This window comes from Cheilinus undulatus, linkage group 5, assembly GCF_018320785.1.
Source record: "Cheilinus undulatus linkage group 5, ASM1832078v1, whole genome shotgun sequence".
NCBI lineage: Eukaryota > Metazoa > Chordata > Actinopteri > Labriformes > Labridae > Cheilinus > Cheilinus undulatus.
In genome coordinates, this window is record NC_054869.1 from 32,899,580 (window position 1) to 32,927,500 (window position 27,921).

Genomic DNA, 27,921 nt, shown 5'->3' on the forward strand with positions numbered 1-27,921 from the left:
TTTATGCACAGCTACATAAAGGAATAAAAAAGGGAATTGATTACCTTTTTAGCATACAGCACTATCTTCTGAAACTGTCCAGTCTCAGCGAAGCACTGGATCACCTTGTTGGGGACGTTTGCTCTGAGGTACACGCTGAGAGCGAGGGTCGGGTCAGAAGATTTCACCAGGTCTCCGAGTTCTTCTGAGCACTCCAGCTACAACAAATACCAACAATCATTGTTGTTTTTTTATGATCATAGTGACCATGATGTTTATGGGCTCAAATTCATTTACAGGTTGAAAACTTACGTCAAAGATAAAGAGGTAGATCCTCTAACTGACTAATGACTGATTTTCAACAATATTTCTTTGTCTGATAATAATGTGTTTTTAATTGAGGTATGTGCAAAGGTGTGTGCACTGTAGCTTTCCTTTTTTCCAGTCTCTGAATTGCACATAATCGTTTAATAATCATCTGATGGCAACACATGCATGTTGTGCTCTGCACAAACAAGTCCATGGTCAAAAAATGTTTTTGTTTTTTTTACCTGTCTCACTGTCATCGTGGCATTTTGATCTTAGAGCATAGCCCCTGATGTGCCACTTGATCTTAGTGGATCTACCCCAAAGCATTTTAAACACCACCTCAGTCTTCAAAAGTCTTTGATTTTCAAAACTGCATCTGACTTAATAAAGCTAATATGTTGCCTAACTCCTCTGGTCCTACCTTGTCTTCCTTCAGCCATTTCTCCAGTAGCTGTTTTCGTCCCTGCTGCAGGACCGGCCTGCACAGCTCCAGAGACTCAAACTTGTTGAGCTGGCCCTGGTCCAGCAGGATACCAAAGTACTGCAACAGAGGAGAGGCCTGACCGGGCTGAGCTGGGACACTCTGAAACTTACGGATGGTGTCTGCTGTCCGCAGGATTCCCTGAGGGGAGAAGAGATTGAGAGTACAATAATAAAGGAATTATAGGCATGAAGGCAAAAACAAGAGAGCAGGGAAAGTGAATATCAGATCGTGTTCTTGTTTTTGCAGCATATAAACATATTTTGGATTTCTATTTTTGACACTGTTCATTGGAAAAGTTGTAAACCACCAGCACAAGAAACTCAAAGTTTCTTTTCCTAGAATTACTTTGGACTCTTTGTCAACAAACCCAGTGCATATGAGAATGTGTAAACACCATGATGTGTCAGTAAATAGAGGTGTACCTTTGGTGCTGATGCAGCCACCTTTGCGGCTTCTGAGTAACTTCCCTGGGAAAACAGCGTGTTGAACTTTCTGGCAAAGATCTCCTCAGCTCCGGCCAGGTTTGACCTCACAGCCATCCTCAAGGCTAGATCAGGGTTCTGCAGTACGTTGGTGGCATAGTTGACGATGTTTTCTTCTTCAACACACACAGACAAGACCTTAAAAGAACGAACAGATAAACATGTTCATACTCCTTAGATGATGAGTGAGGCAAAGCAGCAGAGGACAAACTTTTCATCAGTTTTAGGCCCCTTTAAGCAGCAGGGAAATAACATGTTATCTAATACATGTTTGAGGAAGGAATAACATTTAAATACTCCTTTTTTTAACATCTCAAGCAGACACCAGCAGATGTTTGTGCTGTAATCTATAGATAATAGGGGTGTAACAGTTTTTTGTATTCGTGACGGTTCGGTGCAAGTAGTCCCACAACGAATACGTCCGAACCTTAATAAAAACAAACAAACGAAAATAAATATGACAGTATTCAACTCTAATCTTGGTGCCAGCAATGCTGTTAAGTGTGGTTGCTAACTGCTACTAAACCACCAACGAAGAAGAGGAAGTAGCCCTCATATTAAAACACACATAGAAGAAAAGGCTTCCGCTGCAAGAGCGGCAGAGCAGTGAGACCCGCTGCCTGTTTCTCCCTCACCTCAGCGTTTTTTTCATTTAAAAACTCAGATGTTAAATCAAAGAGGGTTGAAGATATTACTGCTAATACATTTGAAAGACTAAACACGGACTGATAGAAGTAGAGAACACCGACTGCAAATGTGTATTTAAGCGCTGCTCAGGCTGGTTGTATCTTGTGTTTACATGAGCAAGTCTGGGATCCTTCACAGACACGAGTCAGGATTTTGCACACGGAATCACTGCACCAGCTTTTTTTTTAAAATTCAAAACGGTTTTACAGCAGTCTTCATAAATCATAAATATGAGAAATTGCTCTAAAAATCATGTATTTTAATTTGCAAATTTATTTATTTTACTTTTGTAAACCAGGAGATATTGGGCTGTTTCTGGTTTGCCCGTTTTCCATATTTTTTTGTTTTCCTCTTTTTTGTCTCATGTTTAATACCTCACTGATAGTTCTTAATAACACTAGACAGAACAAAGTATTGATCAATTGATACAAATTTATATTTCAAACATCTGAATAAAGTATTAGCTGCACTAACATTAGTAAAAGAAAAATAATAATAAGTGAGGGAAATTTTGAATTATAATTCTAGGACTTTTTCTTTTTAATCGATGAACCGAACCGTGACCTCTGTGAAACCTTACACCCTTAATAGATAATAGATGGCTTTTTTCCTCACCTGCCCCTTCTTGTTTACCCCAATAATTCCTGATGTGGCTTCATGAGGAGCTGTAACAAAGATGGTTTCTGCACTGATTCGGTTCATGTAGATGCACACCCCGGACTCCAGGTCGTACAGGTGAATGTACCCATACTTCGTGATCAGGTATATTACACCATGCTTATTTCCAATCTGAGGAGAGGATCAAAGAAGGCATATTAACTCCAAGAAGTTGCTTGTTGTTTAACCAAAACTCATAATTGAGCAGCAGTAGTCCTTCCGTACCTGCATAGCAACAGGAAAGTCTGTCTGTGCCTCAGGAGGGAAGAACACATCCACTGCTTTCTTTGCAAATGGCTGGTTTCCTGCAGCTGGCTGGCCAACTTCAATGATGTGCAACTAGGAGAAGAAAGCCCACGTGAGCACAGTGGGCAGAGAACCAAAGGAAACAAATATGAGACATGGACACAAGCTCTGAAATGAACTGTGACTGTCTTGACTTTAACTATTTTAAAAACATGACATACAAAGCTGTTTTCTTCAGTTGATCTTAACTAAATCACAACCTTTTAAATTCAGAGCACCATGTTCAGAGATTACATTAACTGACTGTGCACTAAGCATCACAGGTGAAATCCTCTTATTCAATCCCTCACCTTCCCTCCTGCCTGTGAGCGCACAGCAAAGCAGAAGAGAGTGGAAGGTTTGGCATTTCCCTCCACTTTGAACTCCCCGAAGGCAGCAGCGTGGCCCTCGATGGGCTGGGACACTTTCCTGTCAACAGAGTACAGCTGCATCGCCCCCACTACACGGTTTTGCTGCAGGACAAAGAGATGAAAACAAGAGCAGAAAAATAATTAAAGCACTTCAGTCCGTCACAGAGAAACTAATCAAAAGGTTTAGATCAAAGATGGATCAAAGTTGCAGCTTAGACAAGGCCATGCTGAAATGTTCATTTGGTTTAACACAGCAGTTTTATGATCCAAACAATGTTTCTGGTGTTTCTGATAAAGAGTGGTTGACAAATAAGAATCTAAATTTGACATTTTGATGAGAAACTGCACAAATCTGGACTCAGCAGATTGGTGGCAGATACATTTACAATGGCAAGTGATTGGTTTTAAAGGGGGAAATATGCAAAAACGGGTGATTTAGCAAACACAACATGAGTACGAGAATTCATTTTAACTATCCCTGAGCTAAATTAGCAGTTCTGCTATATTTATGTTCTTTGGCCATGCAAAGTACAACGCCCCCTCTATATATATTATCTATAATAGAAAAAAAAGACCATTGCACAGGAGCCCCAAACATGAGATTGGAAGTGGTTAAGAGCTACATGTGTAAAAATCAGTATGCACATCTATCATAGTTAGATATAAAAAAAACTGTGACCATCCTCTAAAATGTACAGGAAGTGCACTACAAACAGTTAAAGGTCAACTTTGGCCATTTTTGTCTGTTGTGGGCAGCATCACTGGTGTCACACCTGAAGGATCTCCACCTACAGATTTCATAGGGTAGGGTTAGGGTTAGGGTGCTGCTTGAAGCCCTTGATTTTATTGAAACTGTGCTTTAACTTTTTTTTCTCTTCAAAGTATACATCCATACATTACTTTTTGTTGTTATCCATTTTGTTGGTATCCTTTCTAGCACATTTCTCCTGTTTTGTGTGTTTTTTTGTTTACTCTTGGTGTTATTGCATTAATAAAATGCAAGGCTGGCACTTTTAAATTTGTACAGCCTGGAGAGTGTTTTAGAGAAGATGGTTTTGACTGAACAGGGGCAAAAGGAGTAAATTAACTTATGGTGGACTTTTCACCAAATGAGGTTGACTTTTCATGTTATTTTTCAGTCATTAGTGACAAAGGTGTGTTTTCCTACTTGTGCAGAAATCCCAATCAGCAGCAGCCACTTCTGTTGTTCGTCAGTTCTGTAGTTGATGATCTGACATCCAGCCAGACTTGCGTGCCGATCAAAAACTTTGGCTGGTTGGGAATCCCCCTCCATACTCCAGTGAAAGACGGCCGTGTCTGTCACCAAGGCAATGGTGTTTACCGAGATCCACTTCCAAAACATGACCTCCTCTGTCATGGTGTGAGCCTTCATCTTACTCTTCATCTCAATGTTGAAGATCTGCAGTGTCTTAGCAGCTGATGAGAAAAAAAAGAGAGAAAAGTGAGAGGATGAAGGTATTAATGAGCCATAACAGTCAGACAGATGGGGAAAACTACAATAACATTTAAAATAGAGTATGGATAATATAACCTGTCATCCAATTACAAAAATATAACTTAATGTCCCACCTGTATGCACAATTTATAACAGCAGTTCTCAACTGGTTTAGCCTTAAGACCCACCATGACCTCTAGAAAATATTCAACCATTGAAATGTATATAAAGAAAAAATATTGCAGTTTGAACCTCAGATGGACATGACTGAGCAAATACACTGGATTGGGCTGAAAAAATCAAGTTCAATATTTTCTGTGAAGTACCAGCAAATGATTGTTGCAATAGCAGAATTACAAAATTGGAAAAGATTTTGGTAAGAATCAAACAATATTGATGCATGTTTGATACCATGGCACCAAAATAAAACTCATAGACCCACACTATTGGGCAATGTTTTGTTTTTAATTATCAAAAATTGCAATCAATCTAAAAAAAAAAAAAAAAAAAAAAAACATCTCAGTTGTACAAAAAAATTGACAACATTTCCATATATTGAAGTTGTCAAAATTCTTCTCTACTCTTCAATACCGTGTGTTTCGACAAGGGTTGGGAATCATTCAGGGTTTTTCTGATACCAATGCTAAATCAATACTTTTTATACGGTGCCTGAATCAATACTTATGAGAGGAGAAAAAGTGGGTTGTAAGTTGGCAGGAGAATAAAAGCTGTCTGGGTATCATAAATAATTTGCAAAATATCTTTAAAAGATGCCAGTAGCAAATGGGATAAAAAAGGAAACCAGTTTAACTTCACCTATTAATCACACAAATTCCAATTTCATGCATTTCATTTGTGGTAAGCGGGTCGCATGGGGGGGGCAGGGTATCAAATTGAAGTATCATTATCTGTGTTGTAATTCAGCCTGTAAGGTAATGGACGTGTTGGTACGGGTGCCATGTCAGTACCAGGCTGTACTACTCATCCCTAGTTTCTACATGTTAAAACTGTCTCGATTTTTTGATGAATGGCGGTATCAAAATGTACAGGAACGTGGTGATCCTTAGTCTTATAACCATATGAGTGAGAGAGAATTGTATAAAACATGCACATAAATGGCATATTTGGAAAAGTAGCTGGAACTGGCAAGGAGTGATGAACAACAAAAATTTGGGCTCCATGCAGTTAGTCCACTAAACTACTAAAGTCGGCTTTCTTTGTTGTCGGAACCAGCATTAAACGTCTGCTAAACTAATCATTAACATTTTATAATTTGAGGCTCACAATCCCGGTCAAGTGCTCCATCTAAACTGTAACACAGCATCCCTTTATTAGTAGTCATTGTAGCTGTTCTTAATGACTCCTGCTTTGCTGTCATAATGCTCTTAAATACAATTCTTACACAACCACTAACTAATAGCATCAATAGCAGCGTGAGAACGGCATGGTTTAATACTATTTTGATCTTGAAAGTAGGTATAAAATTGTCCAGAAGCTATGTCAGGTTAGACTCACATATAAGTGAAGCACTGAGAGACAATATACAGCACAAGAATGTGGACGTAAACCTGCAAAGAGGATCAGCCAACAATAACCACAGTATGTAAACTAACTTTGCGTCAGAGTGATGTTGTCTGAAGAATGTGTTGTTACTTGACTTTGGACTACTCCACTAAACTGATCAATGATTTGGAGGAACATCTCTAGAAATATACAAATTCTACTTGTAAAACAGAGTAATATAAAATAGATGTATGTACAGTATGTCCGCTTTAAGCTTCTGTACAGCATGAACTTTTGCCACAAATTCTCATCTCTCACTTGTACCCACTAAAACAAACCTGTGACCCACTATTTTTCACCCACCAGTTGAGAACCACCGTTCTATAAGAACAACAGAAATCCGGTCATCACGAAATTTCTGCTAAAATGTTCTTGACATTTTTCTTCAAATAAACAAAGGCTGAATCTCTCATTGTGCCTTCAGGTACAAAAAATATTTCAAGCATACATTATGACTTGAAACACAGAAAAAAAAACATTTCTTAAGACATGTGGATGAATCCATGGATGTTTGAGATAAATGGCTGTTTTGGTTTGATGCTCTGTCACAGGCCATTCACACATCTTGACACAACACACCACTGTGCACAGTGAAGAAATATTTTCACAGAGTAAAATAAATTGCAAATTTGCTATTTACATTTTGTTACTGTACGTGAAAGGAATGCACCTCTTCCACTGGCTTAAAGCTTTAAAAATTGCTGGTATGTTAAAAAAAACATTTACAGATACAAACGCTATGCTAAATTACCAAAAGTGACCCACGTGAAGAGGTTGAAATGGCAATGCTTCAGAGCTGACCTGAACCACACAGAGCTAGTTCATGTTTACCACATTTGTCACGCTGGAGGAAACTGTTGACAGCATGCTCTGTGGGTCTGAGGTCCTTCATAAATAGATGAGGTGTTGACTTTAAATGGCATTTCTAGTATTCTGCATGTAAAGCAACCTTAGCAGGAGTGTTGTTTGCATTCAGCAATCTAAAGGTTAACATATCAGAAAAAGATGTATGTAACAATGTATAGGGTTCAAGGTCTGGTGGCTTTAAAGCTCCATAAAATATCAAGTGTGATAGGTTCAAGGCCTAAAACAAGGTTAGTGAGAAATAAGCCACAGGGTCTGATGCTCTATACAGACAAAGAGAGGCTAACCTAAAAAGGCACTTCTGTTTGAAAACGGGCCTATGGAGGGGTTTTGTGGGTATTCAACAATTCAAAGGGTGCTATATTAACCCATTAAAGCCTGAAAACACAAATTATAGCCAGAAAATTCTCATTTTTTTGGAACTGAAATGTTAATTTCATTTTCTACTAAAATCTAAAAATTCCAAATTTCCATAAAATGAACATAGCTATTTTTGTATCTGATTTGATATATTATGTGCTTTTGGTGACAATCCACTTGAGGGCATTTTTATCATTTATCAGATTGTATTCAGATTTTTTTCAGCAATTTATTGATGAGATAGAGGTATCATAAAAGTAGGTGTCAAATATGATACAACAGGCTTTAAGGTGTTAAAGGATGTTTGGCTGGAAATTTATTTAATTTTTTAAGGGATGTACAATATTATTGTCAAAGTATTAGTAATGGCAGATATGAACATTTCTGCCAATATATTTGTCTTAGCTATATATTGGCAGAATGGTCAAACTGACCCTCATGCTATATCTAAAGCAAAGAATTATGTTTGAAGAGTTTTAGACAAACATGACGTACCTTAGCAGAAGTTTAGGATTTTTATTTTCATTCCTTAAACTTTAAAATAGTGTTTTTACGGATGGAAGTTTTACTGTAACTATGTTTAATGGTAATTCTTTGCACTTAAGAAGAATGTCATTTTCAAGCACTCTGTCAGGATTGTCCCAGTAAAACAAAAAGCTCATGGAGCTCAATTTGTCACAGCACGTCTGTAGTAGATTGAGCTTGTTTTACTCTGTTAAAAATATATTTTACAAACCGTGAATGTATTAGAATAGAATATCATGTAAAAGATAATTTTTCTCATGATTTACTTCAGTCAAACTTTTACATATTCTAGACTCATCTCATGCAATGTGCTGAAGACAATCACCGGCACCCTTCACAAGGAGGCTAAGCCAGAGGGTCACTGATGAAAGGGCAGGATGTTCACAGAAGTTGTATCAATGTAGGGCTGGGCAATTAATCGAAAATTAGATTAAATCGCAATATGGCCTGCTGCATTTTTCAAATTGCAAAAGGTGCAATATTTCTTTGACCTGAAATTTGTTTCAAATTACCACTTTTAAACAGTTTTTTGCAGCAGATGTTATGCATGACATATTATGCAATCATTCAGGTGGCATTTTTTTAGAATAGTCTACAAAAAACCCTGCCTTCTTCATTTTTGTGTTTTTTTTCTTATTAAATATAACAATGACAAAAACCCCTCATTGCAACAATTCATATCCAGCTGGCAATACAGGTCAAAATCATCAGAATCAGACATTAAAAAAGAACTGTTCAACCCTTGTTTAGGAATAAAAGGAAGTTTGAATACCAAATCGCAAATGCAATATTGGGGGAAAAAAAGCACAATTAGATTATTTTCCAAAATCATTCAGCCCTGTATCACAGCAGATTTATGGAAAGTTGACTGGAAGGGAAAGTGTGGTAAGAAAAGGTGCATCTCCATGAAAGCTTTTTGGAGATACCAATTTCCTTTTTCAGCAGGACTTTGCATTTTTCCCACAGTGAAGCCAAAACTACAAGAAACTGGTTTACTGGCCATGGTATTACTGTGTTTGAACCCCATAGAGAATCTCAGGGGAAATGTCAAGAGGATGATAGGAGACACCACAATCAACAATACAGACGAGCTGAAGGCTGCTATAGATTAACCTGGGCTTCATAACACCCAGCAGTGCCACAGACTGATTTGCTCCACACCACGTCACATAGATACAGTCAGTTCTGCAAAAGGAGCTCCAACCAATTACTGAGAGCATAAATGAACATAATTTTTCAAAGGATCAACATTTCTGTATTATTAATCCTAGCTGGTGTTTTGTGTTATTCTAGTATTTTTGGGATGGTAGATTTTCAATTTTTGTGAGCTGTAAGCCGTACTCATCAAGATCAAAACAAAAAAGTCTTGAAAAATTTCACTTTGTAATGATGAATCTAGAATATATGGAAATTGAAAAACTTTTTCATGATATTCTATTTTTTTTAAACATACCTGTATAATGTACATGTAAATCCAAAGAAATGCCTTTTGGTTTTTATTACTGAAGGTCTACATGTTAAAGAGAAATCATTCACAGTTTATGATGAATAATTTTCTGTCTTGTTTTCTGTCTGTTTCTAATACAAACAGACTTCAAAATAAGAGGAACAGGTCAATTTTAGAAAAGTAAACTTGTTATTACTTACAATAAAAAAGTGTGTGTATATATGAGTTTCAGCTAAAATTATTTCAGAAATATCTGCACATCTGATATACAAAAAATCCAAGTATTATAAATCCCTACTTTTTTTTAGAAATGCATTTATACAATAATAATAATACAAGCAATTCTACTCTTGTTCAGAAGGAAAAGAGGAAAAAAAACACTATCGCCTTCATTGTGGCATGAAACCTCAGACAGAAATACCTCAAAACCTGTGCAAATAAAAAGCTGCATACCAGCAGAGGACAGAGAGAGCGTCACTCTGTACATAGTAACCTGCTGACACTTCCTGTGCTGCTGACCTCTGATGATAGAAACGGCAGCTTCAAGAAGCTCATAATGACTATCTGAGTTCACCTGGAGAAAAGTAGGAGTTCAGGTGAAGGATAACCGCACCCTATGTTATAAAATAAAATAAAATAAAATAAAATATTTCTGCTGGTAATATATGATTAAAAACTGTGTTTTACACAGTAGGTTCCCAACTATAATACATTTAAAGACCTGGTTGACTTCAAAACTATTCATATCATGTACACAGGAAATAATCAACTACTAATGAACAATATTCCAGTGTGTTTTCAACAGATGGGAAGAAAACAAAATCTGAAAGGTGTATCTAATAGCAAAAACACCGATTGTGAACATTGCAGTGTTTAAAATGACAGTTTTTTCAAAGGCCATTTACCATACTAATGATCTATTCACTCCTCCTAATAATTCTTAGTGAATGTTTTTAAATGATCTGTTGAATTTATATGTTTAATTTATTGTTAGAGAGCCCTCCTCTCAGATGTTACTGGACCATATGTAATCAGTCTTCCTCAGAGACAGTGTAAGGCCACAATTACAGGGAGATGACCCACTAAAACACAGCCCTTTTTAGGTTTTGTTTCTGTGTGCATAGTAAAATAATGTAAGCATCCAAAATAAAACTGGGATGTTTTGAAAAGCCATATTAAAAATCCTTGCTCTGTTTTAACAGCACTAGGGAAATACTCAGGGGAAAAATAGAAATTTTTTTAAAGGGAGGCTAATGATTTAGTCCTCATCAGTATTCTCTAAGGTGAGGGAAAACATTTCTAGTAGTGATAATATTTTTTGCAAAGTTGCCTTTTGCTGATGTGCTGCAGTCGGACAGCTAATGTTCCCTGACATTGCATAGTCATATTTAGACAATTTGGGAGATTTTAAACTATACTCATACATCCTTCTGTATATTTGTATGAATAAAAGCTTATCAAACGTTTTGAACTGTTTCAAAGGAGGGAAGGAGCCTGGAAACAACTTAGCAGTAACAAGGCTTGGCAAAGAGTCAGTTGACTCGTCATCTTTAGTCCCTGATGCTATTCTAAAAGCTTGGTTTTGGCGTGATTGAATACGTTTTAGCGAATAAAGGGAAGGACTTGATAAGTTTTAAACTTCATCTCAAGCCTATCTCCAAATAGGTTGCACTTCTTTACAGAAAATATGCTTGTATTGCTCTGTCCTTCAGCAAAGCTGATTAAATGTATAAATGAAGATGAGATGGACACAATCAGGTGAAAAAAATGCATGATTTTGGCAAACACTAAAGCTGTAGTACAAGCTCACATACAGCTAAAGATAACAGCCTCTTTTATGTGCAATAAGCCAAGATCTGCATGTTGATATGTCTGTTGGCACATGCTCAGAAAGAGCAGAGAACGGGCCTCTCTTAAGGTTTAACATCTGATGATGCATACCACACATACATACACATCCACCAGCGTACAAGTCATGCTAACACATGTATAGATCTCATTAAAGTAGGATGTGTGCCAACAGGTAAGAAGAGTGGGAGTGTCAGTTCTCAGCAGTTGGATTAATCAGTGGTCAGAATAGCTCTGCCTACTTGGAAATGTGGGGAGCTTGTATGAGACAGACATGGCCACTGTGTCATCACTAAAAGATCATCAGACCGGTAGACATACAGAAAGCAACTCACCGTCTGAGAAAATGCAGAAAGCAAAAAGGGAGAAAAAGCAAAGTGTCAATCAGGTGAGAGATCGAAGACAAAGATAGACCACAGGGAGGGGCAAACAGGGGCATTAAATCCTCAGAGGGCAAGAGGGAGGGAGGGAGAGAGAAGCATTAGAAGCAAATCATCATGATCAGCGCTTGTGTTTGTGCTCTAAGGGCTAGAACCAGAGGCATAAAATCAATCTGCACAACCAATTAAGTACAAGGAGGCAATAGAGCTGAGTGCACTATGCATATTTACAGCATTGGCTCAAGCATTAGTCATTGCAAAACTGTGGCATTCCCACGACAAAATTTAGAGATGGCTAAATCTGTTCAAACTAAAGACAAATAAACAGCTTGTGCCATGCAGAGTCCGTTCTGGGAATTAAACCAACAATAATAACTCAGCACTTGGTATGAAGCCACTAATAATAGCAGCAAACTGCTTTTTCTCACAGTTACACGGTATCTCTCAGCTAACAGATAACCTTAACTGTGCGGCTGCCTGAATGTGCTGCTGTTTATCTTAATGTATACGCTCTTACCTTTCAGGGCGATGACCTTACTGGCGGGATTCATGATGGCGCTGTCGGCAGAGATCGGCCTCCTGATCGGGTTGGTGGGGTCTGACATGTCCACGATTACCACCTGGTTCTGCTCACCCACCTTTTCTCTGATACAGATGAACTTATCTGACTCCATGGTCAGATAGCTGAACCCGATGTTGGCTGGGTTCACACCCATGTTCTGCAACTGGAGAAAAAAATAAGAAAGCAAAACATCAAATTAGTGTTTTTGGCAGGCGGTGGTGTAAAAGGTGGATGACATTTTCTACACTTTGGCCTTTTTTTGATACAATTTGTTTGATTGTAACACAACATCCCGTATTTGAGTTTCCAAAATATCAAAGCTTTGAAAAAGAGCAAAAGAGAGAGAGGAGTAGCGGCCCATTTAAATTCACACACCAGTAAATATACAGATATTTCTAAAGTCCTTTTGGTGTCTCAGAAAATTGCATTTGTAATGTTCTGTATTTTCCAAACACTGAAGCAGAGGAGATCAAAATGTTGCCAATGTTTTGTGTAATTTAGACAATGTGCAGGAGTTTGCTTAAAATTTCTGGTCATTAAATACAAGGAAAAACCCAAGCCCAGGGCTTCAATGTCTGTTGATGTGTTGTCAAAAAAGGTATAAGAAGTGTAAAACTCTGGCATCATGATAACCCTACAAGTGTATTGCTAGAACATTGCTGACAACCTGGCAAACAGTTTTTGACTATGCAAACACTTTATAAATGTCACCTTTATTCTTTCTTGAGTGTCTCATGTTTGCCTAGTGACTGCTCCCTGAGAAAACTCACGTAAAAGGCATACAATCACTTAAACTCATCCATTAAATTAAAAAAAATATACAGTGCTTAACAAATTTATTAGACCACCTGTCATATTTGTCTCAGAGACCATCCAGCATCATGAAGTGCTTTAATGCGGACTCTTTCATTTTCAGTGAGCTCTCCAGGTTTTACTATTTTGAACAGGAATGAGGAATTTCAAACTGAATTCACCTTTTTATACCCAAGTTTGAGCCGGCTCACTGGGCTTCTCTGAGAAGTCAGAAATGAATCAAGCATAACATTCAACCACTAAAACTCATTTTTCTGTTCAGGAATGCAAGTAAATAAATATCATTTGACATATTAATCAAGAAATATTAATGTGCTTTACTATTTTTTCAGTTTTTTGTAAATCAGTAAATTTGGAAATTCATGGATAACAATAATAATTATATTTTAGCATTTAAAATATCATTTGGGTTAAAGAGCTTCTACATATTGGTGTATTAACCATTGCAGAAACATAAAAAATTATTTTGGTAATTACCAGTGTTTTAATTTAGGGCAGCTGTGGCGTAAACCTTACTTTGGGTGGTGGTCTAATAAATTTGTTAAGCACTGTATAATTCATGTTCTTGTTTCACATAAGAAGGGTGGTTACAGCCGCATACTGTAGAGGACAGCTTTAGCTTTTAATCACCTGAAGAAAAACACTGGATGAAACGTTACGATCTACAAGACCTCTTTCTGGCATTGAGTAACTGTGCAGCTATACTCTCTTTTTCTGTTTGTTTCATTCTTAACAGTGAAAATAACAGATCGCCAAGCTATTATTTCATTGGAAAGAATGAGCAGCGAGCTGATATGTGACTTCAGTTTTAAAATATCTCAACCAAAACATAGTAAGTCTAAACTTCAACCCCTCCCTGGGAGTTAGACGCCTTCACACAGTACACAAATACTGAACAGTAGAAGTAGAGGAAGTGGATAAAGAAGGAGAGCTGGGATGAGCTCTGTGATTGTGTGATTCAATGAAATCATATGAGAAATGGATGAACATGAGGCCCAACAACCATGACCTTTGACCTCCGAAATCTAATCACCTCATCTTTAAGTCGGAGTGGATGTTTGTGCAAAGTTTGAAGAAAATCCCTTAAAGTTTCCTTAAATTTTTTGTTCATAAGAAAGGAATCAACAAATTACCTTGACCTTTGACCTCCAAAATGTAATCACTTCATCTTTTCGCCTTAGTGGATGTCTGTACAAAGTCTGAATCTCTCAAAGCATTCTTAAGCTATAAAGCAAACATTAGGCCCAATGACCATGACCTTTGACCTAAAAAATCTTAAACTGAAGGGATTGTTTACTGTGCAGAGGTCGTCGCCTGTTGGACAAACTCTGGCCTGTTTTCATGGTCAGACAAGGAAAACTGTCAGCATAGTGATTATAAAAGAAGCAAGAAGTGATTATAAAAAAGATTAGTATCAGCAATCAGCTACACTGTTATTCAATTATTTTGGTATCAGCCCTGAATTTTATAATCAGCATGTCCCTACCCACAACATAAAGCCTCCAGCCTTGGCTATCACATGTGCAAAGGTGTAAAAACATGGCTATGGCTGCATAAGAGAATTAACATTTTCTTACAGGTGGACTAAAAGTCAAGTCTGCTCAGTGTTGAACATTCCACTTCATGAGACCAATGAACGCGTCACGCCTTCAGCAACATTACAAAAACATGTAGGGAAAACATATTCATGGTAGCAGCTGACATTTGGAGGGAAAAGGCAGCAGGCAGAGTTTGGATCTAAATAGCAGTGGTTCTACTAATATTTTCCAGTGATATTCCTTAAGGTTTGTTTCCATTTAGGTCTGGTGGTACTGGTCAATGAACACAGGATGTAAACCTGACATATAGTTTCTTAGCAATCCTGAAAAAGAGCAGAAAGATTTTAGATAATCTTAGGTTAAAGTAAGACATAGAGCTCATCCAAATGTGCTTGTAAACAGTCCACTGTGAAGATGTTTAATTACTACTGGATTATTCAGTCTCAACAAGTCAACACAAAATACAAGCCCCAGCAGATATAAACTAAAACTAGGAATAAATTTGAATCTTTTACCAAAGCCCCATCAGCTAATTTAATTCATTATTCAGCATATTTACTTTTCTAATAAGAGGAAGTCCCAAGACACAACAACAACAGCACAAAGATCAAGTTGGTGTCAACTTCTGCTGTGTCAAATCATGGCAGAACTAACAAACATGAAACCCTTCAGCGAGGTGAAGCGGCTGCTGAACAGAGGAATTATTGTGCACATTGTCAAACTGACCGTGGAGTGAGCACGCACATACACAAGAACACACACTCCCTCTCCCTCTGATGACTGAAGCGAGTGCATTATGCAGTCTGAGGCAAGCGGAAAGGAATCCTTACGCTCATCACAAGGACTGCACTATCTCTCTGCTGGCTGGGGGAGCAGGACAACAAATCCCCACCGCTGAGCCTTTTAAATCATGTCGTCTACAAAACAGGAAGGATGGCACATCAGTCAGGGGTGAACAGAGGGGGGTCCAATAAGAGGAGCTTTTACAAAGTGAAGAGCTCAATATGATTATTTTTAAGAAAAAGGATTCAAATGGTTTCACTCCAAAACCTGGGACTAGATTGCAATTTAACACTGCGCTTATGATTTTACTTCAACATGTTTATTTTATATGAAGTAACAGATTTATTACTCAACTCTGAAGATCCTCTGAGATTTATGAACCTTTTTTATCCCCTTTTAGCTCTTTGTTCTGGATTTATGGGCCACTAACTCTACCCTTAACTTAGCCCTTTCTTCAACATCAATAAGGCCAGCTTCAATATAATCATTTATTAACTTTTAACTAAAAGTGTTGGCATGGCATAAGTCCAGAATAAACTAAGAAATGTTTTTTTTTTGTTTCAGTTACACACATTATGAGTTTTTCATGAACAGCAAGAAGTTGGAATACAACTTGACACCCGTTTGAATCTGAAACAAGCAGTGAACTGACAAAATATCACCACAAAAGTCCTGTGGGGAGTTTTTGAAGTTTTTGTAAGCAAAATCAGACCTGGCCCTACAAACACTACATTAGATGGGAGAAAATTCTGTAAACGTGGAAGAAAACTGAAACCAATTTTGCCTGAGTCTTGAATTTAGACTGTTAAAAAGTTATTGACCACTTTTAGAATCAGGATTTTTTGGCAGGGTTAAATGGGGGTATGAAGGACAACCCAGGGTAGAGCTGGGCGATATGCCTAAAATTTGTATCCTGTTTGTTTTATTATCTTTCTGGTGACGGGATTATATTGACGTATTACAAGATGAAAAGAGACAATGCATTTAAATGTATATTCAGGTGTCACCAGCACTTTAACCCTCTAAAACATGCCTTTGATGGCATAAACAACTCATGTCTGAGCATAATATCACAAAAAAATGTTTTAATAAGTCTCTGTGTGTTCAGTTGTCTGTCACTGCATCTGTTTCAAGTTTTAAGTTTCATTTCTCTCCTGCTAAGGTGCATTAAGCTTCTACAAAAAACACCGCATTTGCTGATGTAGGCGTTCACAATTAACGTTAGTTGTGTCAGAACTTCACAGCATTTGGCCAGGTACATTTCTTCATGAAGTAAAGAGTAAAGAGCCACAATGAAAGTTTTTAATGACAGTAAAGTTGTTTTTTTGCTTTCTACCAAGCTTCTTTGGCATGAGTTTGTGAGAGTTACTGGTGGGGGGTATTGTAGTGTGTCAGCTGCTAGGGGAAACAATTAGCTCGGATGTAGCCACAGCTGCAGTTTAATCAGAATTGGACCACATTTCTCTTTTAAAACAAGAGCAAGGAGCTACACCAAGAGTTTTCAAGATGGAAAATATATCTCCACTGTTCTTCCAATAGGCTTCAGCATGGGTTTGCGATTGTTACTGGGAGGTTGAGTTCTTCAGTAAGCCGGTGTTTACAAAAGCTATTACTGCTGGAGCTATTAGCAATAGAAAAGCGGCAGTTTTATCAGATTTCTTTGTCACACCTAGTGTACCAGCCTTTTTTTCATCAGAGTATGTCCAACAGGTCACTTTTTTGACCTGCTCAAAAAATTATCTGGTTCAGCAGCATAAAACTGACAGGTCACAACAGATAAACACTGATAACTGAAATCTGTTCATTCAGTATTATTTGGCTGGAAGTTTGTAAACAGGGCAATATCAGCTGATATCAATGTTAAGCTAATGCATCGGTGCATGCCTACTTTAGAGGTTGAATGTAGTTGAGGATGGTAAGGATGACTTAGTGTGACTGCACCCTAAGTCTTGAGTTATTACAAGTTCCAACATAACACTCTGCAGTTTTGCTAGCTAGCTATGTCTTCTGCAAGTGATTTTTTTCTGGTATTTCCTGAATGCCAGACTTTGAAGAACAGCTCACTCTGTTTTTTTATGTTTTCTAAGGATAAGAGGGCCAGTGCTCTCAGGCAAAAATCTGATTCTGGCTCAAGTGGCTCTAACATGTAGGAGGCTGGACAGGTCCAATAGATCAGTTAGATGAAAGAAAGAGGAAAGGTACTGCCTTATTCACAGGGGGAGCCAAAGTCAACACAGGCCAAAAGTTCGTCACAGTAGCTTTAAACTTCTTACATTTGTAGAACTGCTTATTTTTTCCCAGTTGTATTAGAACAAAACCAAATATGTAAAGACACTTTTAACTATTGGTGTTTCTAAGACTTTGCTTTGGACTCTAGGAAACTCAGGAACACTAGCTATTTCACAGTTGTCTAACTTTATTTATGGCTGAAATAAGCCCTGAACTTACTTAATCTTCTATAAATATCTTAGCAAAATTAGGCATAAAAATATAAATATTACTACAAGTATAAAATTGTGAAACTATTGTGACAGCGTGCGACTGGTTTATTACGAAGTTACAAGGCCATAAAAGCTGTAGGCGTCTTATAACCGCCTGGCGTGACCTGGGGGAGGATTGAAGCCATATGCTGCATCACCTCAAGTCTGCCAGAACTATCAGTGGGAGGACGGGGTGTGATGAGGAGGACAACAATAAAGACAGAGACAGGAGGAGCTGAAGACACAGACCAGCATCCTCCTGAAAGCAAAGACAGGCTGCAAGAGGAAAGAAGCAGTGTGAAGAAGAGGCCAGAGTGATAAATGCACCTTTAACGAGAGAGGAAGAAGAGGAGCTGTGTCTGCGCAGAACTGTTCCAGGAACACAGGCCTGTGGCAATTTACAGTTCAGGGTGGGGCGACTGACTCACCGGAAGAAACCCACCCCATACTCCTTCTGAGTGGAACATTCCAGACAAAAATCGCACCGCAACTACAACCTCTCGCAACTCATATCCTGGCCCAAACAGATTCCTAGAAGTCTTCTCCCCTCAACGGCTCTGATGAACGGTCAAGAAAGAGCATTAATACAACAATAACACAAGCAGTAGGACTTCAGTGATGATACAGCGTTGACGGTATTCAGTGACTCATGCACTGGGTGGATGCTCCGCTGAGGCATTGGCACGTCGGATCAGCTGCTGAGGGTTTTAGGTTCATGAAGAGATTTACACAAACACAATTAAATCTGAGGAACTCGGCAAAAACACACGTTCAAGTGTGGCTGCATCACACTTACTTATTTACATTGGAAAATTCCTCATAATAAACCTCTGACACTTCATGTTTTATATATAATTTCAGATTTAACACTTAGTAGGTTTAAATACAAGTAGCAAAAGACAAGTTACTGCAAAAGACAAATTACTGCATTAGTCCCTTTAAAATGTAACATTCTAATGGCACACAAACATGTTCATCCAACCTGTCAGTTTAACAGTTTAAATACAGTTCAAGAATAAGTTTCAATCCCATTTCTACCCCTTACCCCTTATCTTAGCCCTTCCCCTTGGTTTTGCACATTCCCATCAGGTGAAGGGGTGTCCCATTTCTCCCTTGAAGAAATGGGACACCCTTGAAACACAGATTTTTCAGGACCACACTTGGTACCACAAGGTATGATGAATTTCCCACCATGCACTGCGTTCCTTTGCAAAATGGCACAATGAATTAGGAAGGACGCGCATAAATGTAAACGTTTAGGCAGTTATAAATTATTATAGAAAATACAACAGTTGTGTTTTCTTATATATTCAATCTTTAGCAACTTGGGATGGGAGTTTATTGTATTTTCGGTATGTATATGTGTAAACAAGGGCTACAGCTGTATAAATATATGGAGAAGATCAACGTGGAGATCTTCATTGTCACCTCTGATGGCGCAGCTCTTTATCGGCAATGTGTGATGATGCAATCAAGTGGCATCTCATTTCTTAAAGAAAGGTTTTCCCCCCTACCCCTTACCACTCTGTTTCAAGGGACAAAGGGAAGATGGTAGACAAAGAGGAAGGTAAGGGGTAGAAATGGTATGGCCCTAAGTCTTGCTTGTACACTCTTTAATCAGACAAGATTAGACAAGGCGCTCTGCACATGTCGCACAGTCTCCATGCTAGCTTTGACCAGGAAGTCAGACAGGATTAAGCGATACCTAGCAGGAGCCGTGTTATTAACCGCCATTAGACATCATGATAAGCCAGAGGTTACGTATCTCATTTGTAACAAAAGTAAAGGAAAGAGTATGAAATGTACAGACTGTAAAGCTGGTCCATGTTTTAAAGCTTATATACAACCTTTTAGATGCTTGCTAACTTGGTTAGCACAGCCAACAGGACAAATGTCGTACGTAACTAGCTAAAAGGGGGCGTATCGCTATCTACTTAGCAGAGGTGGACATGCTCCTGTCTAGGTGTGCATGGCTGACTTGCATGGATGGATATTTTTATTTGTTGTTAGTCATATCTTTCTGAAAATCAATAAACTGTTTCATTGTGAAACTCTGTTTTCACATGCTTCTGTAAACAACATTCCTGTACAAACGCTGCCTATACTATATGAGCTTTTTCCATCATGTTTTCTTCTGTATTTGAACACTCAAAGGAATCAAGAAAAGGAAACCAGAGTCAAATTCCCCATATGTCTAAACATAATTCTGATTCTGAAAAAAGAGAGACAAAGTTATATTGAATTATAGCCAACAGGCTGGGAGGTAAACATTCTGAAAATGACAGTTTTTTGTTAAATGATAAAATTATAAAATATTATTTTTAAAACAAATATCAAATCATTCACTGGTAAAGGGCTGTCTTGCTTGTGGGACAATAAACCAAATATGTTTGTATTTTTAACAGCTGCACAAACATTAAAGAATAATAATGAGATGTCATCTTGACCTTTCAGAAACTAAATGACACTTTCACTATTTCCTTTTGTAAGTACTTTAAACTCTGACATCTGAATATACACTAACTGACCACTTCATTAGGTATACTTTTTCAACTGCTCATTTATACTGCTATCTACTCAGCCAATCACAACCAAACAGCAACCAAAGCCTTTGATTATAAATATGGTCAAGATGATCTGCTGAAGTTCAAAGCAAGCATCAGAATGAGGAAAAGGGTGTCTCAAGTGCCTTGGAACGCGTCACATACAGGCTGGTCTGAGTGTTTCTCAGATTGCTGGTCTACTGGGATTTCCATGCAGAACCATCTCTAGGGTTTACAGAGGATGGTGAGAAAAAGAGAAAATATCCAGTGAGTGGCAGTTGTTGTGCCAAATTCCCTTATCGATGGCAGAGGTCAGAGGAGAAAGATAAGACTGGTCCAAGCTGATACAAACACAACAGAAACTCGAAAAAACAGTTGTTACACCCGGGATATGCCGAAGATGATCTCTGAATGCACAACCAAGGCCTGAAAACATGTTCTGATGCTCGGTTTGAACTTCAGCAGATTGTCTTGACCATGTCTGCATGCCTAAATGCATTGGTTGCTGCCTTGTGATTGGCTGATTAGACATTTGCATTATGATTATAAAGTAGCAGTTGAACAGGAATATTTAAAGAAGTGGTCAGAGAGTGATCAACCTTTTGAGCCATTAAATAATTAATTTTATCATAAAATTTAAACAATTATGCATATACCACTATGAACTATTACTGACTATCATTGGGTCAGTGGACACAGAAAGACTTAATTCCTTTTCTTTTATGAGTGCACACAAAGTTCATAACATAAGTCAAAGCCCTAGCTGGACCACCCCAGTTAAAAAAATAATAATAATAAAAACAGAAAAAAAGAGGTCTGTCAGCAGCCATAGCTGTAGCCCTGGGTCAATTATTCCAAATTTAGTAACGGTAATCAGTTTGGTGAGTTATGGAACATTACAGTGGAGCACAAAGTGTATATTGTACATGTGAATGACTGCTCTTCAGAGCATCCATGATTGTGTTTTGGTGGCTGAACAGACACTCATCCTCAACATGGCCAGCCACTGCTGCAGTCACAGATGTTGGACTGAGTAACACTGTTCTGCCATCCTGCTTCCTGTCCTGATGTGATTTGCTGGACTTAAATGGGACCTGCTTACCTCATCTGTCCATCACTTTCGTTCATTGGACACATCATTTCATCAGCACAGATAAAGCAGCACATCAGGATGCTGTAAACAACCGCAGAACTGCAGGTTGGACTCTTATAATTTAACTCGACAGAACAATGATCAGATGCTTTGAGCTGCAGGACATTTTTGCACTTACACAGGCTGCTACAATACGTAGGCCGCTGCACTGACAGCCTGCAGCAGAGCCACAGAGGAGGCAAATGACTCTCACTTTAGCACTTTCATTATTTAACACTCCAGTCTCTGTCCTTGTTCTCCTTTATCCTGTAACTAACCAAAACCTCCTAATTTAAAACACAGAAAGCAACATTCAACCCCACACTGATTCATTTGGTCAATTAATGACACATTTTGACATTTTTATGCACGACCTAAGCCTTGCATTATAAATCATATAAGATAAACAAGTACCGGTTCCGAGAGGCAAAGATCATGCTGAGCAGAGACTTTAACACACAGATGGGCCTTAATAACATTGTACGGTAGGCTGGTAATACACAACAACTGGAGTACACATCAATCAATCATCATTACAAACACAGCTCTGTGATAAATAGAGCTGAAGTGATCCAGCCTTCAATTTCCACTTAAAAAGAAGGGCTTTGAGAAGTTCAGATACATAAACACACAGGAAAAAGCTTCTGGCTAAAATGTGGTATTTGGTATCTAAGAATACACAAATCAGAGAAGCTTACAGTACAATAAAGTTACTATTAGCCATGTAAAAAGACTTGTAACTTCTTCAGATCATTAGCATATACAGTTAAAAAAAAATGACGGCTGCCGCAAGATATTACTGTCTTAAACAGCTAAGGAGTGCACACAGCTAGGAGAGCAAAGCTTGAATTTAGCTAGAAAACTTTTGATATAGGTGTTTTGTTATCAAACATTTTAAGGCTGTTTTTTAATCATGCTAGGATCATTAAATTGCTAAAAACAAGAAATAATATAAGTATGGTAACCATAAAAACTACTACTTTACATTAAAGAAGAAGAAGTGTGGGATGCTAGCAAAGAGTTTGACATTAGGTAGCAAAATATCATAAATTAGTGTTAAATAACACAATTTAAGTCATTTTTTAGACATAGGATGATTTAAATGGTAAATCCAAACAATAATAGAAGTATGGTGACCATAAAAACTATTTTAGATTAGCAAAGAAGAACTGTGCGATGCTAGCTAAGAGTTCACAAATAGCTAGCAAAACATCAGAATTTTTTTTTGGTTATCTAAGATCTTATTTTTTTTTAAACATGCTAGGATGATTCAAATGGTAAATGCAAGCAATAATAGAAATAAGGTGGCCATGTACACTACTACTTCAGATTAGCAAAGAAGAATTGCGCGATGGATGGTCAGGACTCCATTCTAAAAGAGATGTTTGTAACTCAGTGGGAATACTACTATTGAAATAAAGGTTAAATAAGAAAATAAAAATACTGAAATTGTGAAATAATAAATTAAGCATAATTATCTAAAAATAAAGAAAATATGTGTTTCTCTGACACACACTGTGGACACCTGATTTTCAGAGATGCTAGTAGAGTAGCTGCTAAAGGAAGCTTAGCTTTTGTTGCAGTTGCCCGGCCTGTTTTAGGTCAGAATTTCTCCAATGTACTGAGACATGTCACACAACAATGATAGCCATTAGACCATATCCATACAGGGTCAGAAGTAAAGCCTAACATTATTGAATGTTAGCAATGACATTTATAATTTTGTTGCATTTGTATTGAAGGGGTACTCTCTGTCATGAAGGAAAAACGATAATATCTCAGATTTTAAGAGAGCATTTCTTTTGCACTTCATCCCATTACCACAAGTTCAACAGGTTGGTATCTCATCATAAATCTGGGTCCAAGTTTCACTCCCGAACCCTCGGCTTCGACTGCAGACACTGAGCTGTAAATACCAGGCCACGAAGAAAAAAAAAAAGCTAAACAACTTGAGGCCCAAAGTCCTGGGTTTGCAAATTCCAAGCATTTTTCACTCTGCTGGAGCCACCTAGATTCACAGAGGGATATGAGTGGGGCAGAGCTGGGATTTCACGGTAGAGGTGGAACGTAAAGCCGTCTGCTGCTTATCACTGTCTCAGACTTTCTTAGGAGATGTAAAAGAGAAGGTATGCACTGCTGAGAGCTGTTTGAACTAATAACCCAGACGTTACCAGGTACTGCTCTGTCCTCCATCATCAAGCAAATGTGCACAAGTGCTGTCAGGGAGGAGAGGAGCCTGCTGGCCTGCAAGCTCCCTTGGTTAGCAGAGTTTTTGGTGAATAAAGGATCTTTGGCTGACGAAAGTGGGGCTACTGGCCAGAGGAAGAGAGGGGGGTGGGGGCTCTGTGCTTTAGTGAAAGGCCATTTCACTGCCTGCTGTTACCATAACAACAAGCTACAGGGGAGGGGAGGTGGAGGGTGCGTCACAGAAGTTTCTCTTTTGGCTGCAAGACACCCAGAACCGGGGCTGCAATGGGACACCCATTATCAAAGTCCAAAGCGGAGGGGGAAAAAGAGGTCATAGTGGGAATAGTTCCTCCACAGACGCCCAAATAACTAGCTGTTTGTTTTCTTTTTGTTGCAGATTATAAAAGGGCATTTTGTGTTGGGTTTTTTTCTCCACCAAGAGACTGCCAACGAGGGACAACATGGCCTTTGCTACTCTGTCATGTTCTGAAGCTGCACAGATGCTCCTCTGGTGTGGGAATGGGACAAGTGGAGCAGAAAGACACATAAATCAGAACAAGACTGGTGCTGTAACATAAAACTGTTCTTCCTGTGGAATAGGAGCGTTATAGTACCATTATATTGCTTATAATTTAAAAATTTCTTGCTTTTTTACAACTAGCTAATGGCTTTTTGTGGGTTTTTATTAATTGTAGGCAAAAAGCTGGTGCAAAATAACTGCTCTACAGCTGCACGCAGTTCTTCCAAAAACAGACAGTTTAAAACACCTCAAATAATCATGGTATTATCATGTATTATGGTCATTCTGTCCAGTTTTCCTCTTACTTGGACAGCAGCACAGGCTGAGCAGTGCTGTTGATGTTGCTGAAGGCTACACAGTGGGAATATGTTGCTGCAGGACATGACAACAACATGGTAGCCACAAAAGCCTAAGTGCAAGTGCCAGTCAGGTCTCAGTTACAATGTAAGCACCAACAGCTGAGCTCAGTCGCCTGCAATAAGAAAGTGTCCAAACACCGCAGTTAGAAAAAGCTGGGAGTGAAAATGACAGCAGCGTTTCAACACTTGAAGGGAGAAAACTGCGGCGTATCCTCACACAGACACAAACCGGTCCGCATTGGTGCTGCTGTATACGATCTGACTGGTCAATTTTTACAAGTCATCATCTGCCCGGCAGGAGAAAACTAGGCCTGTGGCTATATTGAGCACCACCCTGCAGCCCTATTTCAGATTCCCTTTAAATGCGACATGTGCTCTGTGTGTGCGGACATACAAGAGAGAAGACGTGCGCAGAAAGAAATAAGGAGAATTTGATTTTAGGGCTTTTCTGCGTCTGCTTACCTGCAGATGTTCCTGAAATCGTATCGGCAGTATCTGAGCCATTTCTGCAGGATTTCTCTCTCTGAAGAATCCCCGAAGAAGGAAAGGGGAAGGGGACAGCAGGAGGAATAGAGGTGATCTTGTTCTGTTTGTGCCCTAAACGTCCCTAAAAGTCAGATAGGATGGGCAGTAGTAGGTTGGCTGGGTAGCTTGCGTTGGTATCACACGAATCCAGTGACTGCTCCCATTCAGTAGCCCCCCTACGCCAGTCCTGAATCAAAAACTCCGCACCTCCGCCAAGAAAACTAGTCCTCCTCAACTACTACTGAGCCTTGTGTATGAAACAGCCCGTCGTCGTGCCGTGTAAGGATACTGGGCTGTCCTAAAAATCGACACTGTGATATTAGAAGTGATGACTTCGCTCGAGTAACCCTTTACGAGGGGCTTCCCCCTTTTTTTTGTTTCAGCGCTGTCAATAAGCAGTCGGATGTGCGGTTTGTACCCCTCCGCCCCAACCCCTTCCCCCTTCCTTTCCACCAACTTCGAAATCAGGGCTCGTGACAATCGCCCCACCTTTGCATGATTCCTGCAAAATCATACACCCAATGATAATTTTAAAAGTGTGTTTTTAAAAAGTGTTTATGTGATATAGAGGGTTGTTGGTGAAGATTTTCTCTTTGAAGAGCTGCATCGTTTTATTACAGGTTCTAATTTATGGCCCCTCCAGTCTCCCATCATCACGATTGTCCCCTTTTTCACTAGCACCAAGCTTTTGCACTGATTTGCATAAAAATGCTTTAAAAGTGGGGTTTATTAAAGAAAACCTCATTTATGTTGTACACTGCACTTCATTTGATTGAAAAAGTTTTTTTTAGCTGTGTACAGTTAAATTATGAACTCCAAAAATATGAGTATTTGCAACTGCAATTTTGTTGTTGTTGTTTGTTTCATCTGGCTTTTTTAGATTTATTCTGGAGCATTTTGCCTTTTTGAGAGGACATGACACTGGATAGCGCCAAAAATCAGGGAGCCCTAAGATAGAGGTCATTATAGATGTGCATCAAGTATGAGTCATATTTCTGAAATTAATTTCAATAATTAAGATGTGTATTTTGAATGTAAATGGGGGGCAAAAAAGCACACATTGAGGTTTTAATTGTCTAAAATAAGGTCCCTGGGTGGACCCCTAGTTCCAACAGCAAGGTCCAAGTCCCTCAAAAAGACTAAAATGTCTATATATCCAAAAAAAATTATTTAAGTAGAGGTCTTTAAACAAACTGAAACAATAAATTAGTGGATTGCTGTAAAATTATTATCACTGTTATTAACTGAAATGGCATGCGGTAAACAAAAAAATAGAATTTTTGGCAGAGGAGCAGATATAGCACCAATGAAAGTATAAACTTTTTTAAAGCTACACTTGGCCAGTAGACATGTTTGAATGCTAAAAGTTGTGAGTTTGAGTTAGGATGCTCCTCTAAGAGATGATGAAGTACTGTTCGGTACTTTTGTATAATCGATTTGGGTCTGATCTTATTTCTAACCATGATTACTTTGAGCAGAATGGTGAAGGGCTTCATTTTAGTCTTTGCCTGGGGCCTCAAAATTAATGACCAAAGCCTCCCCATGTAAAGGACACAAGAACAAGTCCTCTGGCCACCCTAGAGGTACAAGATAAAGTGTCCATGGAGCCCCTCAAGTAGAGAAAACAAGATAAAGTGCCTTTCAGGGTTGTCCTCCAGCAGAGAATGAGATAAAGCTTACTCCATGGGGCCTTTCCAGTAAAGTAAATGTCATAACTTGCCCTTATGATGCTCTTATAATGAAAACATTTTTGCCGTACTTGCTGGAAAACTTTCTTTCAGGTGACTCTGCCTATGCAGCTGGTGCTCCTCACACTACAGACACAGAAAGTTTGAAGTTTAAAATGATTAAAGATCTTTGCAAAACAGATTTACATTTTTTATGCAGCTAGTAAATTTTAGGGTATCATGTTGAGTCCTGAAACTTATGCAGTTAAAGACTTTTGCATTTGATCAGGGGACATTAAAACTTATTTTTTCATTAAATGATGGACAGTTTTAGTTTTAGGCAAAGGAAGGAATTGTTTGGGACATTGTGCACCAAAATAAAAGCTATGAATCAAATGGGATGCATATAAATCAAAATTGAACTGATGATGATAAGCACTGAATGTGGTAAAATGGCATAAAATACATTCTAAAAACTAAGTTTTTTGCAGAACTGACACCTGTAGTGCACATACATTGTTTATTTCTAAGAGTTATGTCTTGTCTTGAGAACAAGAGCATGTCTAAGGGTGGGCATGGCCAGGCTGCTCTCCTTACATGAAAGGTTTGCCTTTGTTAGTACTTGAAATTGTGAATTCTGAAATCTTTCTAAGTCGTTAAATTGAAGCTGAGACACTGAATTTTGAGTTTTCATTATCTGTAAGCCTTAATCATTAACATTTCAAGAAATAAAGGCTTGAAATATTTCACTCTATGTGTAATGAGTCTATATTATATGGTATATGGGTTTCACTTTTTGAAATGAGTGACAAAAAATATTGAACTTTTTCATGATATTCTATTTTTTTAAATGTACCTGTAAGTGACAGCTGACTGTCAGATAGATTGTAGTGCTGACTTCTGGCAGTAACTGTGGCAGCTAGTGAAATTGAAAGATGCGTTACTGTTCTTGGGGTCCTTTTGTGGTACTGTAGAAACATGCAAGATGCAAAAATCCAAGATGGCGGAGTCCATGGGCCTCCCTCTGTATGTATGAATAAAAGGCTAATACTAAGGTTATACAGATAAATGTACAGTGCTTAACAAATTTATTAGACCACCTGTCATATTTGTCT

At 38.4% G+C, this 27,921-nt stretch overlaps 1 protein-coding gene across 5 annotated transcripts in view; it reads right to left on the reverse strand.

Moving 5' to 3' along the window:
- Window positions 1–25,387, reverse strand: part of cltcl1 (clathrin, heavy chain-like 1) — a 53,597-nt gene extending 28,210 nt beyond the window's left edge. For 2 of the 5 annotated variants that reach the window (XM_041787001.1, XM_041786998.1), the window contains exons 1-10: window positions 25,077–25,386; window positions 12,215–12,422; window positions 11,653–11,655; window positions 4,423–4,691; window positions 3,195–3,356; window positions 2,824–2,937; window positions 2,557–2,730; window positions 1,195–1,392; window positions 710–910; window positions 45–197 (exon numbers count right to left, since the gene is read on the reverse strand). In XM_041787001.1, coding sequence (XP_041642935.1) covers window positions 45–197; window positions 710–910; window positions 1,195–1,392; window positions 2,557–2,730; window positions 2,824–2,937; window positions 3,195–3,356; window positions 4,423–4,691; window positions 11,653–11,655; window positions 12,215–12,422; window positions 25,077–25,118 — 1,524 coding nt within the window. In that variant the 5' untranslated portion in view covers window positions 25,119–25,386. Of the gene's footprint in view, window positions 1–44; window positions 198–709; window positions 911–1,194; window positions 1,393–2,556; window positions 2,731–2,823; window positions 2,938–3,194; window positions 3,357–4,422; window positions 4,692–11,652; window positions 11,656–12,214; window positions 12,423–25,076 lie in introns of all 5 variants that reach the window. The other 3 variants (XM_041787000.1, XM_041786999.1, XM_041787002.1) reach the window with 3 other exon arrangements.
- Window positions 25,388–27,921: the final 2,534 nt, after the last annotated feature.